At 38.6% G+C, this 18,732-nt stretch overlaps 1 protein-coding gene across 9 annotated transcripts in view; it reads right to left on the reverse strand.

Moving 5' to 3' along the window:
* Positions 1–18,732, reverse strand: part of ADGRG6 (adhesion G protein-coupled receptor G6) — a 107,755-nt gene that overhangs the window by 83,130 nt on the left and 5,893 nt on the right. For all 9 annotated transcript variants that reach the window (XM_058170603.1, XM_058170594.1, XM_058170611.1 and 6 more), the window contains one exon: positions 16,772–16,869. In XM_058170603.1, the coding sequence (XP_058026586.1) occupies positions 16,772–16,869 (98 nt within the window). The remainder of the gene's footprint in view (positions 1–16,771; positions 16,870–18,732) is intronic.

The raw sequence follows: 18,732 nt of genomic DNA on the forward strand, positions 1-18,732 counted from the left end.
CTGCAGTTGTTAAATTAATAAAATGGTTGCTAAGGGAATCCAGTTTCCAATTGACTTGGCTTGTCAGAAGGTTGCAAAAAGGGGATCACGTGACCCCAGGACAATGATACAGTCATAAATATGAGTCAGTTGCCAAGTGTATTAATTTTGATCATATTACCTTGGGGATGCCGCAAAGGTTGCAAGTGTGAAAAATGGCCATAAGTCACTTTTTTCAGTGCTGTTGTAACTCTGAATAGTCGCTAAGCAAACTATTATAAATCGAGGACTATCTGTAGTAATAAAAGTGCTGAATAGTTACTTATGCATTGGTGAGAAAGTCTGCAACCATTCCATCTATTATTTCTCCTCATGAAAATAATGGAGCTCCATATTTATGTGTGACTAAAGTATTTGTATCTTTCCTTTCAGCAACTGGTGTCTCCATCCCCCTCATGGGCAACAATTACTACAACTAAACTTTTCTGAAAGTGAAAAGTGAAATAAAGTGAGAATTACACACTGTAAGCCGCCCTGAGTCTTCGGAGAAGGGCGGGATATAAATGTAAACAAAAAAATAAATAAAAATTTTTTGGTCTTTCTTTGAACATCAAAAAGACCAAGCTCATGATATATTTCTGAAGGAGAGGGGAATTGAGAGTGTGATTATGTGTGGAGTGACTAGAGATTATAATTTAGGAATTATTTTGGATTATGATTGTTAGTTTTGATACCCTGCATTTTGTTCTGGGAAGTAGGGGTGGGGGTGGGTGGGGGTAAGGGGAGGGAACTGGGGGATTTGAGGTAGAGATGGAGTGATGGTTAATGTACAGGATTATTGAAAATGTATAAATATAATTAATGTAGGGTCGGGTCTGCCCAGTTACCATTTTAGAACGGTGGGGAGGAGAAAGAGAGAGTAGGAGGTAGGAAAGAGGAGAAGAGGAAGGAAGAGGGGTAGAAGAGGAGAAGGAGTGGAGGGTGGAGGGAGGAGAGGAGGTAGATAAGAGAAGGAGAGGAAGGTTTGGAAAGAAAAGAAGGTAGAAGAGGGAAGAGTGTTAAAAAGGGGGGTGGTGACTGGGCAAGCCCGACTAATTGTATATAACTGTACATTGGATGAATTATTTGATATGATTGTAAAAATAAAACTTTAAAAAAAAAAAGACCAAGCTCATGACCACTGCAAGGAATGGAAATATCAAAGTAGAAATTGACATTGAAGATATAGAATGCATGGGAAAGAAATCACTTTCCTAGGATCACAGATAGCTCCAAACGGTGAATGCAGCACAGAAATAAACGTTGGATTGCATTGCATTGATGAACATGAATTGAATATGGAAAAGCAAAGATATCAACCTGGCAACTCTTCTGTATAAGGCCATGATGGCGAACCTATGGCACGTGTGCCCAAACTGGCACGCAAAGTCATGTTGTCCGGCACGTGCGGCCTTGCCAGTTTGTCTTCCAGGTTTCTGGTGCATATGTGTGTGTGATGATCAGCTGTCCTCTGTGTGTGCGGCAGTGCTGAAAACCAGTGCACGCATGTGCACCAGCCAGCTGATTATCAGGTGTGCATGCGCGCCAGAACCCGAAATTTGGCTTTTCTGGAGCGCAATCCCTTCGTGCATGGGGCAGTACCAAAACCCAGACTGAGCATGCATGCTGGCCAGCTGAACGTTGGGCACGCATTCGCACTAGAACCCAGAAGTTTGGCTTTCCAGAGTGTGGCCCCAACGAGCGAGTACGTGATGTTTCTGCACGACCTTTTTGGCACTCGTTGCCAAAAAGGTTCGCCATCACTGGTGTAAGATATCTATGGTTGTGAAAATTGGACCTTAAAATTGAAAGGAAATTGACCTGTTTAAGCTGTGGTGCTGAAGAAGGTTCCTGCGTATTGCTTGGACAGCAAAGATGACTAACAAGCAAGTAATGGAATACATAATACCAGAAGGTTATTACTAGAAGGCAAAAACACAAAACTGTGTTTCACTTATTTTGGCCATTTTTTGCAGGGGAATTCACTGGAGAAAGCAATTACGTTGGAAGAGTTAGCAGTAAAAGGAATCCAAAGAATATGGTGGCTGGACACCATCAAAGCTGACACCACCCAGAGCACAAAACAATTCAAAGAAGTAGAGCAAGATCAGAAGATGTAGAGACCTGGCCCATAGAATGGCCAAGAGTGGGACACAATTGAATAACATCATCATCACCATCATCATCAAACTTTTCTGTTAACTGTTAATTAGTCCAGCACATTAGCTTGGAGAAATTTTAGCCCAATCTTCCTTACAGAATAGCTCCAACTCAGGGATGTTGATGGACTTTATTACATGAACTGCCTACTTCAGATCCTTCCACAAGTGTTCTATAGGAATAAATTCAGGACTTTGACTCGGTCATTCCAAAACATTAACTTCCTTTTGTTTTAACCATTCTTGGGTTGAGCAACTTGTGTTTGGGTCACTATCTTGGCACATGACCCACTTTCTCTTAATCTTCTCTTCAAAGACACATATCCTAGGCATTTTCCTGTAGAATTTGTTGGTACAATTCAGAACTTATAGTTCTATTAATAATGGCAAGCTGTCTTGGTCTGGAGAAAGCAAAGTGGGACCAAACCATGACACTGTCATGGTCATGGACCATGTTTCACTAATGGGATAAGATGCAATATTTGCTTTTCAGCAAAAAAAAAAAAGGCTTTAAAAAAAAAGATTAATTTTGGTTTCATCTATCCCCAGAACAGTCTTCCAATAGCCTTCTGGCTTACCCACATTGTCTTTTGCAAACTGCGGACAGGTAGCAATGTTCTTTTTGGAGAGTAGTGGCTTTCTCCTTGCAAATCTGCCATGTATACCATTGTTGTTGAAAATGACCCCATCAAGTAAAAAGTAAATTAAAATTAAGTGGCAAAATATTTGGGTAAAATATTATAGGCCTAGTAAATGTAGCCAATAAGCATTAATGGGTATTAACTGGGGCATATTTAATATTCTTATTTATAAAGCACCATTACTGCACCTGCTGCTTTATAAAACTTTTCTAATTATTTGCTTGAATAGTCTAAGAATGTCAGTACAAGCAGTAAACGAATCCAGCAGAATTTTGGGTTGGTATAAAACCTGTCCTTCCAATTTAGGAAAACCATATCTCAGAGTAGTTTTGCTATCTCATATTTTCCACATGCTAGAGAACCATTTCCTGTTTAATCATTCTGTCACATGATAATTGCTTAGAAAGAATTCTTAGATCTAAAGGAAATTCTTTTGAAGACGAAAAGCTTGGAATTACAACCCACACATTCTTTAGAAGTGTTGGAATGGAAGGTGGTAAGGAAACAGAAAGACTGGGTACTATATGTTTTGCGTCTATGTTCCTTCATTTGGTTAAATAATTTTTCACGTCAAAAATGTCACTTTCAAAATGTAAGGGAATGTGAGTGTGTGCGCACGCGTGTGTGTATATTGTATAATATATATATGATTAAAACACAGAAATACCCATCCATAAGCTCCAGGCACACTGCTATCCAATTAGTCTGTACAAACAATTTTTGCTGTTTATTTTCTTTTCTTTCCTAACAAATCGGCCATAAAGCAATGCATTCAACTTTTCAATTGTATTATTATACGTCCTTATATTTCAATTAGTAAACATAGTATGATGTTCACTTAAAATTCAGATTATAAATTTAGGAGAGAGTCCTATTCTCCCTTCCTGATAAGATGCTTTCCTCCTTTAAATTAAAACAAACACAAAACAAAATCAGGGAATTGAAGCAAAGGTGCAAGAAACTTGTCCCTTTCACTTCCACCCTGCTGGCCTGAAGCCAACAAGGCACAGGGGTCTTTGGAGTTCTTCGGATCACAATCCTCTGAGGAAAAGAAAAACAGGTTATTTTGCCAATAATTGTATACTGGAGGAAAAAGATAACAGGAATAACTCCACTTTGTTATTGTGTTCCAAAAAACTGGAGGAGAATAATAATGCTTAATGAAGAAAAAGGGGGAACGAATACAAAATTTTTCACAGCATAATGCAAAGCTAACACGTCTATGATAACTGAAAAGTAAAGGCACACTAAAATTATTGTTTTATATATCTTGTAATACTGATTCAGAACAAAATTAAGACTTTATACGCATTAGGATTAGAATTATTTTAAGCCTTAATCAGATTGTACAACTTTTAGAGCAAATTCTGTTCAGTCGAGGAAATATGTACATCCATTTAAAAGTTAAAACTGATGAATTATTATACATCTGTTTTCTCCAGAATATGTTTTGTTGTCTGCTAAATACATTAAACATATCCGAGTTTGGAATTTGGCCTATATAATAAATAGCAGCAATATACAGGTTGTCTTCCACTTACAACAATTTGTTTACTGACCATTCAGTTACAACGGAAAATACTGTCCCGCTCCCATATTATATCTGAATGGATATGTAGCAACATTAACTTTTAATTTATTGAATTTATGATTTGAAGCTTGCTTGACTATGTAGAAAGTTAATTAATAGAAGAGAATATATGAAACTTATGGTTGAACTGTGGAGTCCTTGGTGCTCTCTGAGTTTGGTTGTTTGCTTGCATTACTTAACTAGGTAATCTCTTTAGTACTAAAGTGCATGAGGTTTGCTGTCTGTTTATATACAGTACATTATCTTGTCAGTGTTGATGGGGCTGTTGTTTTCTCCTTGGTAGATCCTTGATTATTTGTCTGAGTTGGTGGTTCCTTACTTAAGAGTATTGTTTACTGCTTGTTGTGTCTGATGTTAATCCCTGCTTAACTGGGTGTTGATTGCTGGCAAGGAGTTGTTCTTTTTATTATTTATTGTATGTTTCAAATTAAATGCTGCTTATCTCTATGTGTGTGTTGAAGTTTGGTGCTGGATGGGGTGGCAATGCCCAAGACAGACCCCGTGCACAATCTGGGTGTTCTGTTCGCCCTCCCCACTTCACAGAGCAAATGCAAAGACACGTGTCTCCCAGTCTTTTTATTTGCTACAGACCTGATTTTCTTCAGTTGAGGAAATACTTGGCAGTGACCATGCAAAGGCCTGCCAAGTTCTGAGTCCGTTATCTCATGTCCAAGATCCGTTGCCAAAATTCACGGACAAAGTCCTTTAACCCTCCAACAACCGAGCTGCAGTGCACCCTTGGTAGCTTTTTTATCCGTCACAAGGGCCATATGGCAGCACTTTTATACCCTGTGGGGTGTGGCTCAGTGACTCAGCAATCTCTGAGCCTGCCACACATTTTCCTCTGCTGCACACGCTTATCCTTACGTTGCTGCCTCGGATCAATCCAGGATTGATCGTCAGCAGCTGGGACTTGAGGTGTTGCCAGGGAGGAGGAAGGTGTGGGAGAGGGAAGCCTTGTCAGCTCCTCCTCCTGGCCTGCATCTGGAACTTGGGGCGGTGCCAGCGAGGAAGGTCCTGGCTAAGGAGGCCTTGCTGGCTCCTCTACTTCACTCTCCGAGTCACTCTCCTCCATGAGGACAGGCTCGGGGGACTGAGTCACAACACTGGGGGTCCTCCTGCACTCACTATTCCTGTTCAATTATCAGGTGGCAGTCATGGTTAGGAGGTCCGTTGCACCCATTCCTAGATCAGCAGAATCTGCTCAGTCACATATGCCCTCTACTACAGATTCTACTACCTAGGAAAATTTGGGGTTTATTCCAAGTAAATTGGAAGAATATCTGTAGGATAGTGGAGAAAATGCACCAAAACTGATATACCAGGAAGGTCTGTAGAGATCCTCAGTCATCCAGGTCATGGTTGTCCCAAAAGTGCTTTTTCAGGAGGCAACTGGACTTTCTTGTTTTTTCTTTGAAGATGTTTTTCTTCTACTGACTTTTAGCTATACAATTTGAATGGAATGGATTTCCAGATAAAGAAATTGCAGACTACAGGAACCAGGAGCAATACTCAGGTGACTCTAAGAACACAGATAAATCTCCAAGTGCTTCAAGGACCCTCTAAAAGGATGCAAATGACCAGCTGTCTGAAAGGAATATAAATCCTTTCATTCCCCACTATCCTGTCAGAGCTGAAGAAGCTTCTTGGATGAGAAGCAAAATGTCTTCAAAGAAAAAAACAAGAAAGTCCAGTTGTCTCTTGGAAAACAAATTTGGGACCTATCAGGAAGGCTTACTGACAAACTGGAGAGACCAAACTGGCCTAAAAGGCCAAATGAAGAACAGAATGGGGCCATGGTAAGACAAAGCACTACAAAAATAGCAGGGAAAGGAGATAATAACAAGATCTGGCAATGGATAACAGTAGGAAAGCTGAAGAAGGAGACAGAGGGGCTAATTCCAATTACACAAAACCAAGCCTTAAGAGCAAATGCAAAGAAAACCAGATGTTGTGGTCCACCAGAGGCCTGCAGAGTTGGCAACAGAGTCAGACAGTGAGGAGGTTGGGGAGGAACATGGGCCAGTCCTGGTGTCTGGGGAAGGCTCGGATGAGGGCTCTGCATCAGAGGCAGAGAAAAGGCCATCTGGGAGGTACGTGCTGCCTCCGGAGCCTCTAGAGTCGGACCTCAGCAAGGCAGAGGAACAGGGGGAGCCTGTTCCCAGTGCACGCATGTGTAGAGCTGCCAGAAGGCAAGAACAGTTAAAATAAAAGGGACAACTCGGGAGTAGGGCTTGTAGATGATTGGCCCCTCCCATAAGACTCACTAGAGTCTTATGGGATCATCAATTGATGATCCCATAATAATTGATAATAATCCCATAATAATTGATCATCAATTGTGTTGTAAATGTTGTACCTTGATGAACGTATCTTTTCTTTTATCTACACTGAGAGCATATGCACCAAGACAAATTCCTTGTGTGTCCAATCACACTTGGCCAATAAAATTCTATTCTATTCTATTCTAGAGGAGCAAAGGCATGTGGACCTTTGCAGGAAGCAACATTGTTAATTCTGTTCAGTTTAAAGTCTGAAGCTCTGTTTGATTCTGGACTCCGTGTGGCTTTGCCAATTAGGTATTTGGCAGCATGTCAAGGGAAATAAAGGTGGGTGATTTTCAATCTTATCCCGAAGGACTCTTTACAACTATTTGGGACTCATCTGTGAATGAACAGAGTTCACAGCTGTTGTAATAAAAGAGGTTTTTGGGACTACTCGTGTGTTTTACTGAGAGGAAGCCTAGGTCAGAACACCAGAATTGAGAAGACAGCAACAGATAGCAAGTGCCACCTCTGCAAAGAAGCTGCAGAAACAGTGACTCACCGGGTTAGCTGCTGCAAGAAGATCACATAGACCCATGATGGTGAACCTATGGCACATGTGCCAGAGGTGGCACACAGAGCCCTCTTTGTGGGCACATGCGCCATCACCAGCTGCTCTTCTGGTTTCCGGTGCTCCGGCATACATGAAGACCAGCTGGCTGGCATGCATCAATGCGCTGGAAACCCAAAGACCATTCCGTTTGGGCACTCGGTGCCGAAAAGGTTCGCCATCACTGGCATAGACTGACTAGAAATGACGGCATGACAAAGTAGCAACACTGGTGCATTGGAAGAACTCCAAGAAATAATATTTGCCTGCAAGCAAGCAAAAACTGCTGGGACCATAAAATAAAGAAAGTAATAGAAAATGAAGAAGCTAAAGTGCTCTGGGACTTTAGAATTCATACAGATAGGTGCTTGCCACATAACACCCCAGACTTAACAATTGTTGGTAAGAAATATTTTTAAAAGTCTGGATAGTAGATGCGAGATGACCAAATAGAAGAGAAAGAACTGGAGCAAATAACAAAATGCAAAGAGCTGCAAATAAAAGTAGAAAGACTTTTATTTGAAATAAAAGAAAGCAAAGGTAGTACCAATAATAGTAGGAACCTTGGGGTGCAATCCCAAAACAACTGGAGCACCACTTGAACACCACTGGCATTGACAAACTTTCTATCAATCAATTGCAAAAGGTGGCTTTGCTCAGAACAGCTTACATCTTGCAACAATACCTTTAAGACCATCAAACATCCACATCTGCCTACCCCAGATCCTTTGGAAGGCCTCAATAGGTGGACAAAAAAAATACCAACTCCAGTCTGAACATCTGGCTGACTATGTGACAAACCATAATATATTAAGCATGAAAAAGCTTTGGGTGCATTTTATGCCCAGTCTCTTTCTGCAGTATCACAAATTGCTTCCTGCTGGGAAAATTCCTGGACCATCTGGAACAACCAGATCAGAATAATTCAAAGGGATAATAGGATATTTTAGCATTTCCCAGAACACTCCTTCTCCAGATACAGAATGTTTTACACACACTACATTCTAATATTTGTTTATAAATAATGATTTTGTGAAAATATGTAAAACATTCTAATCTTTAAAAATGAACCTGAAGTAGTATTTTCTTGAAGCTCTTATCTGGACATAAATACATACATACATACATTAATATAAAATATATTAAGAGGAGTATTTTATCTTAATATATTGCCATTGTCAGCTTTGGAAGCCATACTAGGCTGAACACTTCCACGTTGCCACTTTCTCCTATGTGGGAAAGTAGGAGAGGTGGGGGGGGGGAAGAGTTTGGTGCAAGGGGCCATTAGACATAACAACATTCTTCCTGCCAGTCAAAGTCAGGCCAAGACTGCATCTGGAGAAGGAGTGGTCGGAGTGATGGGACGGTTGGTGATTGGAGCACGTGATCGGCAGAGGAATCAAGGGGTGGTGGTGGTCTGGGGTTTTGTACTACTGAGGAAAAACCCGAATCTCCAGATTCAGAGCTTATCCAGCTGTGCCAGTTTACCTACGCTAGTAAAAGAACTTTGAAAGATGGTTGCCTAGGAGTCTTTTCTGCAGGAGGGGGTTTTCTGGAACACTGACAGCCATCCTGTAAATGATATTTACACTGCAACTTAATTAACTGCAATGGATATCTAAGCCCCTATTTTGATCAAAGCTACACAATGTACATTCCAATGTTATAGAACATTTTTTGTTCTATATCAAAAAATAGTCTTGCTATTTGAAATCTAGATTTCTTCTAACAATTTATTTAACATGATTACAAGGATCAACTTGGAATGTCAATTGGTTAAACATTATATCCTCTGCTGCTAATTTTAGGAAAGGGAAAGTAACAAATATAGACATTTAAAGTTGTGTGTATACGTACATATAATATCAAATAATTTTGAATGTTTTATTCATAATTGCAAAGAACCCTTTAAAACTCTAATATTAGTAAACGTATTCTTGATCCAAATAATATATATTAATTGACAAGTTTTTCAGGAGGAAAAGCACAACATTAAAAAGCAGAACTTTTAACATTGGCTGGGTTTAAGTGGAGTTTTCTTTTACACCTAAGAACCTCATTAAGTTCTTAGGATACCATAGAAAACAATTCGAAAAATCCTGGTTTATTTCACTGGCCATTTCACTGTAAAAGAAAGCATTCTTTGTAGAATCAGAAAAGTTCTTGTTTGACTCTGAAGACAAGCGCACACAAGTATTCCCTGATCACAAGTACAACAATTATCTCCAGAAATTGACAATAAACAGTCAAGGATAATAACTGTCCTTCCCATAACAGAATGAGCTACAGTGCAATTACCCTTCTCCTTATGTTTTTATTATTGGATTTATTTATATCCTACCTTTATCATTTTTATAAATAAGTCAAGGTGGTGAACACGTAATTGAAAGTATGACGAAATAAGTACCTCATGCAAAATATTTCAGTAAAAGCATTGTTTCGTTTTTATATCTCCAGCAAAGGCCCACATTTTATATTACTTCTCATGTTCCTAAATTTGGTTTGTAACATGGGATTAACTTTCTATAAAGTTGTTATTCCAGTTAGAAAATGTGTTTACCTCTCATCTCATTGGAGATGCTAAATTTTATTTTATTAATTGTGCTGAGATCATATCAGCCTATGTTTAAGGTACACCCACTGAATCTTTCATTCCTTTAAACTTAGTCATGTTTTATTCATTTGTTTAAGGTTAATTATTATGCTTTTATTTTCCTTGTGGGTAGATGAAGTAGGAAAAGATGGAAGTAATACCTTGTCATAAGTTGAAGGCTTCTTCTATGGTATGTTTTAGTTTTTTCCTCTTTCGAAAGCAAGCAGTTTCCCAATTAGAGTGGCAAAAATAAAGATTAGTCAGTTTTAATGAAGGAAAAATGTAGCTCTCTAGATGAAACAGGAGATTTTGTGTCGCAATGTTTTTTTCATAGTCAGCAGCAACTCTTTAAGCTCCTGCTAACTTACAACTTATTTCATCTAGGGAGCTGCTTATTTCTAATTAACCTTTTGCAAAATGGTACCCTGTTTGGAGCACAAGTAAGATTTCTCAGTTATGGACCTTTCTGGCTTAAAATTTTTTGGAGCTTTGGTTACTGCTTGCATACAGGTTAGAGAAAACTGCTCTAACTTGATTTATAAAGCAAAGCACTGGTGATCATTAACTAGTATGGAAGCAAAAAAAAATTAAGTCAGCACTGAAGATCTTTGAAGTTGTAGAAGAGAGCAGACATTGGTTATTAAAATTCAATTTTCATTCCTTTTGAATAAAAAGCGAGGATTATCAGTCCCGCTGAATGTAATACTGCTCAGTTTTTTGCAGGAAATACAATTGATAAAGAAAAATACAGTATTCTAAGCATATTTTTTCCTTCTAGAACTCACACATCAAATTAAGTCACATACACATCTTATAATTTTTAAATCAGCGTATTTTATTTTTTTACATATTTACATCAAACTGGTTGTTTTCCGATATCAAAGCACCTGAGGGTTTTTTTCTTCAGGTATTTGATTAGTTGTACTCACTAATATAGATGGCTTTGATCCTTTCTTGTAATTTTGTGAACTCTATTCATCATCTGGACTGCTTCAGAGACCTGGCAAATTCCCAGTTATCTCTTATCACTTACATTACAGATAGTCCTCAATTTACGACTGGTTGTTTAATGACCATTTAAAATGATGATGGATCCCCCCCCAAAAAATATACTTACAATCCAGTTCTGAATTCCCTCCATAGTCATGTGACAACATTTTGAGCACATTTTGGCAGGGGGGCAGAGATCGACCTCAAGGTGCCTCACTTGTGGGGTGCCAGAGGGGTCGGTTCTCTCGCCTCTTCTGTTCAACATCTACATGAAGCCTCTGGGGGAGGTTATCCATGGTTTCGGGTGGAATACCATCTGTACGCTGATGATACTCAGCTGTACATTTCCACCCCGAACCACCCCAACGAAGCCATCGAGGTGATGGGCCGGTGTCTTGAAGCAGTGCAGGTCTGGATGGGGAGGAACAGGCTCCAGCTCAACCCCATCAAGACAGAGTGGCTGTGGGTTCCGGTGTCCCGGTACAGTCAGCTTACGCCATCGCTGACTGTTGGGGGTGAAGTATTGACCCCCAGGGGAAGGGTGCGCAACTTGGGCGTTCTCCTGGATGATTGGCTGTCTTTAGAGGATCATTTGATGGCCGTCGCCAGGGGAGCATTTTATCAGGTTCGCCTGATTCGCCAATTGTGCCCCTTCCTTGACTGGGACTCCTTACGCACGGTCACTCACACCCTCGTTACTTCCCGCCTGGACTATTGCAATGCTCTCTACATGGGGCTCCCCTTGAAGAGCACCAGGAGACTCCAGCTATTCCAGAATGCGGCTGCGCGGGTGATAGAGGGAGCACCGTGTTGCTCCCATATAACACCTATCCTGCGCGGCCTGCACTGGCTGCCGGTAGCCTTCCGGGTGCAATTCAAGGTGTTGGTTACCACCTTTAAAGCGCTCCATGGCTTAGGACCGGGTTATTTACGAGACTGCCTTCTGCCACCCAACGACCTGTGCACTCCCACAGAGTGGGCCTACTCAGGGTGCCATCGACCAAACAATGTCAGTTGGCGGCCCCCAGGGGGCGGGCCTTCTCTGTGGCAGCACCGGCCCTTTGGAATGAGCTGCCTCCGGTGTTACGCCAACTCCCCGAACTCGGGACCTTCAAACGGGAACTGAAGACTTTATTATTTCATCGTGTGGGACTAGCCTAAGTGTAATTTTAATTGTAATTTTAAATGGGTTTTATGTCGGTCTCTGGCCGTTTTAGTAGATTCAGCCTATTAAATATTTGTTTTTAATTCTCTTTTATAATTGTTACTTGTATTTGGTGTTTTAATATGGCTGGAAACCGCCCTGAGTCCTTCGGGAGAAGGGCGGTATAGAAATTAAATTATAAATAAATAAATAAACTTGGTGGCCAGCCCGCATTTATGGCTGTTTGCAGTGTCCTGCAATCACATGACTGCGATTTGCAATGTTTTTCTGAAAGCGTTTATTTCTGGTTTTTCCTTAGTAACTACCACAAAAATAAGTCATAAAATCGGCTTGGTCATATGATGATGGACACCCCTTACAACTATTATGCTCAGGCTCCATTATGGTTGTAAGTTGAAGAACTACCTGTATTTGAAGTAATGACTATTAATTCAAAAGCAAGCCCTTAACAATTTAAAAAATGTGTAATTTCCAATCCATGCCCTTGTTACACGAACAGCTTTCATATCAGACAGTCTTTAATGTGTGTAGGATTTAGCAAATAAATCCTCATTTGGATATGTTTTTTTAACTGATGAAACACTGACTGGCCTGATGGGTGATACTGTCTTATTACTAACTTAATAAGCAGGGCTCTTGGTTTTGCAACTACAAAAATAAACACAACTTATGTAAGATGAACTAGGAAGTTCAATATTTCCTACCTATTGTGGAAAATATACTGACATGTCCAACTTATAAAACAGTTTGTAGAAATTTCAAAACAACTAATGAAGAAATTGTTAGGATTGGCTAATAGGGCTATGCAAATATTTCAAAAGATGAACTTCAAAATGCATAGAGGTGCAGCTAAAGTATCTGTTCCTGAAGTGTAATGACAGCCATCTTTTTTTCACCAGGGTTATGCACCTGCTTCTAAAGCTATTCCAAGCTCTACCTGTGTGAAAATGCATGCACAGCTACTTCTCCTTGTTGGGAAAAAAATTGAAGAGAAATGTCTGTGCATGCCCACACATCAGACAGATGAAAGCATTTTATGAACAATTGTACATAGCTGCTTGGAAAGTGTGGAAAGTGCTTTGGATATAATGCACGTGTTCCAAATGGATCATTAATGTCCTACCTGTCAACGACTACTTCAGCTTCAACCACAACAATACACGACCAAATAATAGATACAAACTCAAGGTAAACCGCTCCAAACTCTATTGCAGAAAATATGACTTCAGTAACAGAGTGGTCAATGCCTGAAATTCACTACCTGACTCTGTAGTTTCTTCCCCAAACCTCCAAAACTTTAACCTTAAACTGTTTACTGTTGACCTTACCCCATTCCTAAGAGGTTTGTAAGGGGCGTGCATAAGTGCACCAGCGTACCTACCGTCCCTGTCCTAATATTCCTTTTTACTTAAGTCTTTTCATGTATCCAAATTATGTTTATAATTTATTGACAAATAAAATAAATAAATAAATAAATAAATAAAATTAATACTTTTCCTTAGGATTTCCTAAACAGAGATGAAAAAATTGAAGACATAATACCTTAATAACAAATCCCATTACAACATTAAATTTTTAATACTAATAATTTTCAACATTTCTTTCATTTAAATAACAACTTTAAAAAAATCCATGCCTAGGCAATAGAAGTAGCCAGTAATCCCTTGTTACGATTACTTCCATACTTACCATTTGGCTTGCATTGAGCTCTCTGTACTATACTCTGAAGTTCTATCTGGTTAGGTAGCAAACTACGTAGAGCTCCATGAGCCATAAGCACAGTAAACAGGTCCTCTGTGCAACAAATCTAGAGGGCAATATGTGAGTATTTAACCCAACTTCAGTTACTGGTTCTAATCTATTTGTCTATTATGCCTAATCATAGGGCTGGCTCTGGACAGTGTGGCTGACTCAATTTTTTTTTAAAAAATCCCTTTCATAGCTGGTTCAAGATTTTACAATGTTCATTACATATACTACACTCATTACCCATGTACCAAGACAGGTGCATTATTACTTAAGTTAGTATTTCCAAACATTCTTGCATAAAAATAGCTTCCTGTTTTTGAGTAGATTTTAATTTATGATCCTGAGTGCATTGCAGCATTTGTACTCATGAAGCAATTTTATGAGAATTCAGGAGCTACTATTTCTGAAATACTAAAGGTCATATCAAACTATAAAATACTATGATGATCCATGCCAATGGTATACTTTCATAGTCTGATATTTCACATAATCTTTCTAAGAGAATACCAACCAAACTTACAAATGCATTATCTGAATATTGAAAGATGTATACACAAGGAGAGTTAAACTTGTACTGAACTCAAGATTTAAAACAATAAGCAGTTGATGTTGTTGATTTGCCCTTAGAAAATAAAGTAGTAAGATAATAGCATCATACATTACCCCAAGCTAATTACATGCTTACTGATGGTGGACTATTCACTACTTTGCCCCTGTATTCCCATGTCCTGTGTATTCTCACTATCTAAATTGAAGATAGAGGCAAGAAATCATCAGGAGTTTTTTGCTGCATTGCTGTATGATTCCTTAGCGCCCAACCCTACAAAAGCCATTAGAGGCCTCGAGAATCCCTTAAGTAGGTAAGATGATTAAAGAAGGAGAAAAAAAAATCAAATTAAAATCTAGGCAAAAATAGGAAGGTTCAGCTTGCTTTGAGTAAGTCTACTTTCCTCTTAAGGGACTAAGTACACTTTGGAAGTACTCTTTGACTATGAGCTATCACCAGGATGTCACATGTAGCAGTTGTGGAACTGTTTCGCAATTATGCTTGATGTCACAATTGCAATTCTTTGTGGGTTGGTCATATTAACAGTGGCTAACCAAGCTGCTTTGACTATTGCCACAATCCCTATATATTGAAGTATCCGGAACTGTCAAGAGATGCAGCATCCAGCTAGTACAAGGAACAGATATCAAATGATGACTGCTTGCCAACTGCTTACAGGATGCAATGTAAGGTGGTAGAGTTGACTTTTTAAACCATATTTCTTTTCAGGCCTAACGATCCAAAGGCATGTTTTTCCTCATTAAAACAACTGTCCCAGAGTTAAGGTCTGCAGGAGAAACTTTGTCAACGTGGCCCTGGCTATCAGAGATCTGTGGTTCTAAATGGAGGAGGGAACCTTAGCCAGCCTTCCTTCCAGGTTACGGAACACATTCCTTCAAGAGTTGCATCTGCTCCAGTCTCTCAGCTTACAGAAAATCTATAAAAACATAGCTTTTACCATGATTTTAATAGCTCTCAAAATTTGTATGTCATTTTAAAGAACCTGAAGCTAAACAATTAATCTTAGTGTAGAAGTTTTTGAAGTTCCTTTCAGTTTTAGCAATTGTGATTTGAAGTTTTCTTGTGTCTTGTCACTGGTATAAAATTATTTGAATTCTCCTATCTGAACTATTACAGCAGTAGCACTCATATCCCTCCTGCTAGCAGTTTATTTCTGTCCACCACCCACTGAATTTATTCTATTCCTCCTTGTGCTGCAATTTTTTTGTTTTGCTATTGTTGTCTTCTGAATAGAAGGAATTTATCTGTACCAAAAGCAATTCCTTCCTTCTGTTTCTTGCAGCAAGTCATGTTCCCTCCCAGCCTTCATTAAATCCAATTTACCATTTAGTAAAATATTTAAAGAAAATTAAAAAAAATATTTTCAGAAATAACTTTTATTATTATAGCAATCATGAAGAGACAGACTAGTATGGTTACTCACTTGTCATTGTGCTCTACTTAATTGCAAATCTAATCCAAACTATATACACAAAGTAGAGGAAGCCTAATTTTCCGCCATTCTTCTGTTAGCAAAAAAATATAACCACACCTTCAAAGAATTATTGGCACATACTCACAAATATCGTAAGGTGACAAGGAAAAATAACATCAAAGCCATAATGAAAGGCCACTCCTATCAGAACACCAGAGATGTGCCAAGGAGGGAAATTTCTAGCTTGTTTCCTTCCTTTGAGGGAATCTGTTTTCCTCCTTTTCCTCCTTTCCTCCTTGTATATTTTTTATGTGTTTCATAGTTCAGCTGTATAATAAAATTGCTCTTACTCTGCAGAACAAATGAAGCTATACTTTCTATTCACAACACACTTTTAATAAATTCTTCACAAAACTCAACTTCTTAAGTGACACTATTGTGTGTGCAGTTCATATTGAGATAAATAATTCTTGGATTGATAGGTGATACTTGTGATAATGGAAGTGTGACATTTGTACAATTCCTATTGCACTGAATTTTCTATATGAAGTCCTAATATTAATGAAATTTAGCACCTACTTATATTTGGTGCTGTTACAGCTGTTGTGAAATTCTGTTTCTAGAACATTATGCAATTGCACACAAGCTTGTGTGTGGTGCATTGATGATACAACATGGTGCAGCATTGGCTGCTACCCATGTGTTACTTGGGCATCTGATCTGAAAATCATAGCTTAATAAATTGTGAAATGTAAGTCTAAGAATTAACAAGGAAAAATTAGGATTACTGATGAAGTAAAAAACATCCATCTGAAAGTATAGATGTGTATATATGATGCAAAAGTTTATACTTGTTTTATTAATAAAATAATAATAATATCTTAATAGTATTATGATGATATAATTATCTTCAAATACCTTTTGCAAAACCTCCATAAAACCAATATAAATATAGTTTTCTAAAACACTTAGTGTTTTTAATGATTTACTAAAGAAATATTCATCTTACCTGAGATCTGTATGCACAGAAGACTGAGTATGAACAGAAAAAATAAATGTGACTTCCTTTTCCATTGACAGCACCACATCTGAATCTCATATAACATCCTATGGAACAAGGAATGAGAAAAATTTAAGATACCTCTTTAACGTTCCTGAGATTACAAACCTACCTTTTCTTCAAAGAGCTGCTTTCTTCAATCTACTTTTAGTCAAATAAGTGCTATTATTTATTTTTTATCTAAAACAGAGAAAGTTATCTGATCTCCAACTGTTTCAGAATAAAGCTGCTACTATGAAATGCACTCCCAAAGTACTGTTGTCTGAATGGTACTGAAAACGAGCAAATACTCAAATTTACCGAATCCAAGATCTTTTTCCACTGATTTAAAGAGGTAATAACGAAGGTGGATATAAGACTGGAATAGCAATATAAGACTGTAGTCCAAGAGTGAAATTGTTCTTGTGTTCTATCAGCCAGTGGATTAGTGGAAGCTTTGCTGGATCTTACAACTTCACCTAGTTTACTGTAATGTACAGTGGAAAAACAAACAGCTATTCTGATATTAAAAACATTGACTTGGTTCTAGCTGCAACATTAAACATTAGGCTATTCTCCCTGTATTCTCTTCTGTGCATTCAGTGAAGATTTGGGATCAATCCACCTGTCATTAGAACACTTTTGTATATCACTGACTCTTGTCTTCCTATGATCTAACCCTTTACTACAACTGGGAATTCTAGGACACAACACCTTTCACAAAAAAGGACATGAAAATGTATATATTATTACAAATAGGATCATATGGGTTACCATTCTGTCTCACATCATAGACAATCTTTGAGTATGGTAAATGCAATATTTGCTGAAGACTAAATATGACATGCAAATTGGATTACATTTACAAGAATCAGAATCTGGAACTAAAACTAGTCATCATTACTCATTAATTGGTATTTTCGTGAAATAAGCGTGATCGTCATTACCAACAGGAAAGAGGAAGCTGAGATGAATGTACTACCCTTTTCTTTAACTTCCTTTTGTACATCTTGGTTCAGAGACAATATGCTCTAATTGGTGATTATTGCATGCTCATTAGAATTACCCCACCACATGCATGGCAGGACAGAATCACACTATGACTAACCAAAGAGGCAGGCCAACTGTTTGGTTTCCTCCATTGGGGTATCAGACAAACTGCTCTAGGCTGACTTTTACATCACTGCATCTACTAAGGAAATAGCTATATAATAATAATAATGACTATGCTATTAATTTAATTAGAGCCAAGGGACATTTGTCTTTCCCAGTTCACTTCAACCTGGCTGCTATGCAGCTTCTTCATTACTAACAAATACTTTATTTGTTTAAAATGGGACCATATGGGTCACCATTCCGTCTCACATCATATGCTTCCCATTCCTAGGCTGTGTTTTTAGATAGTCTTAAAAACCACATAGCATGGCATAATTTGGTATCAGCTGGTGGGGGGGGGTTGGGGTTAGGATGGCAAGGAAAGTTGACTGGTGCACGGAAACCAGTATGTGTGTCTCTGGGGATACAAATAAATTGTATACTGTTACCACAACGTAAGAGAATCTACATTGTGCTCTTCTTTATATTCTGTATCTACAAGTTCCGCTTAACAAAGGGCATTCTGACTGGATTATAAAAAGTATAGTTCATCAATATCTAAAGGACTCTTCTCTACTTCTGCTAGACGTGATCAAAAGGGGAAATGAACGGACGGGCATTGATGACATACATGACAGAGATGTAGAAAGAAAAGAAGTCACACTCTTGAACCATTTATATTTTTTTCCTGGTCAGCTCAGTTACACCTTGAACAGCCCTCCTTTTCCAAAACAGAGTTGTATTCTGAATCTGAGTCTTAAATATTTCTTCCCAGCATGTAACAACAGGGTTTTAAAGTCGCCTTCACTGATTTTAGTGGAAAGCTGTTTTAAAGC

The sequence above is a fragment of the Ahaetulla prasina genome, chromosome 1 (genome assembly GCF_028640845.1).
Source record: "Ahaetulla prasina isolate Xishuangbanna chromosome 1, ASM2864084v1, whole genome shotgun sequence".
NCBI classification, from domain to species: domain Eukaryota; kingdom Metazoa; phylum Chordata; class Lepidosauria; order Squamata; family Colubridae; genus Ahaetulla; species Ahaetulla prasina.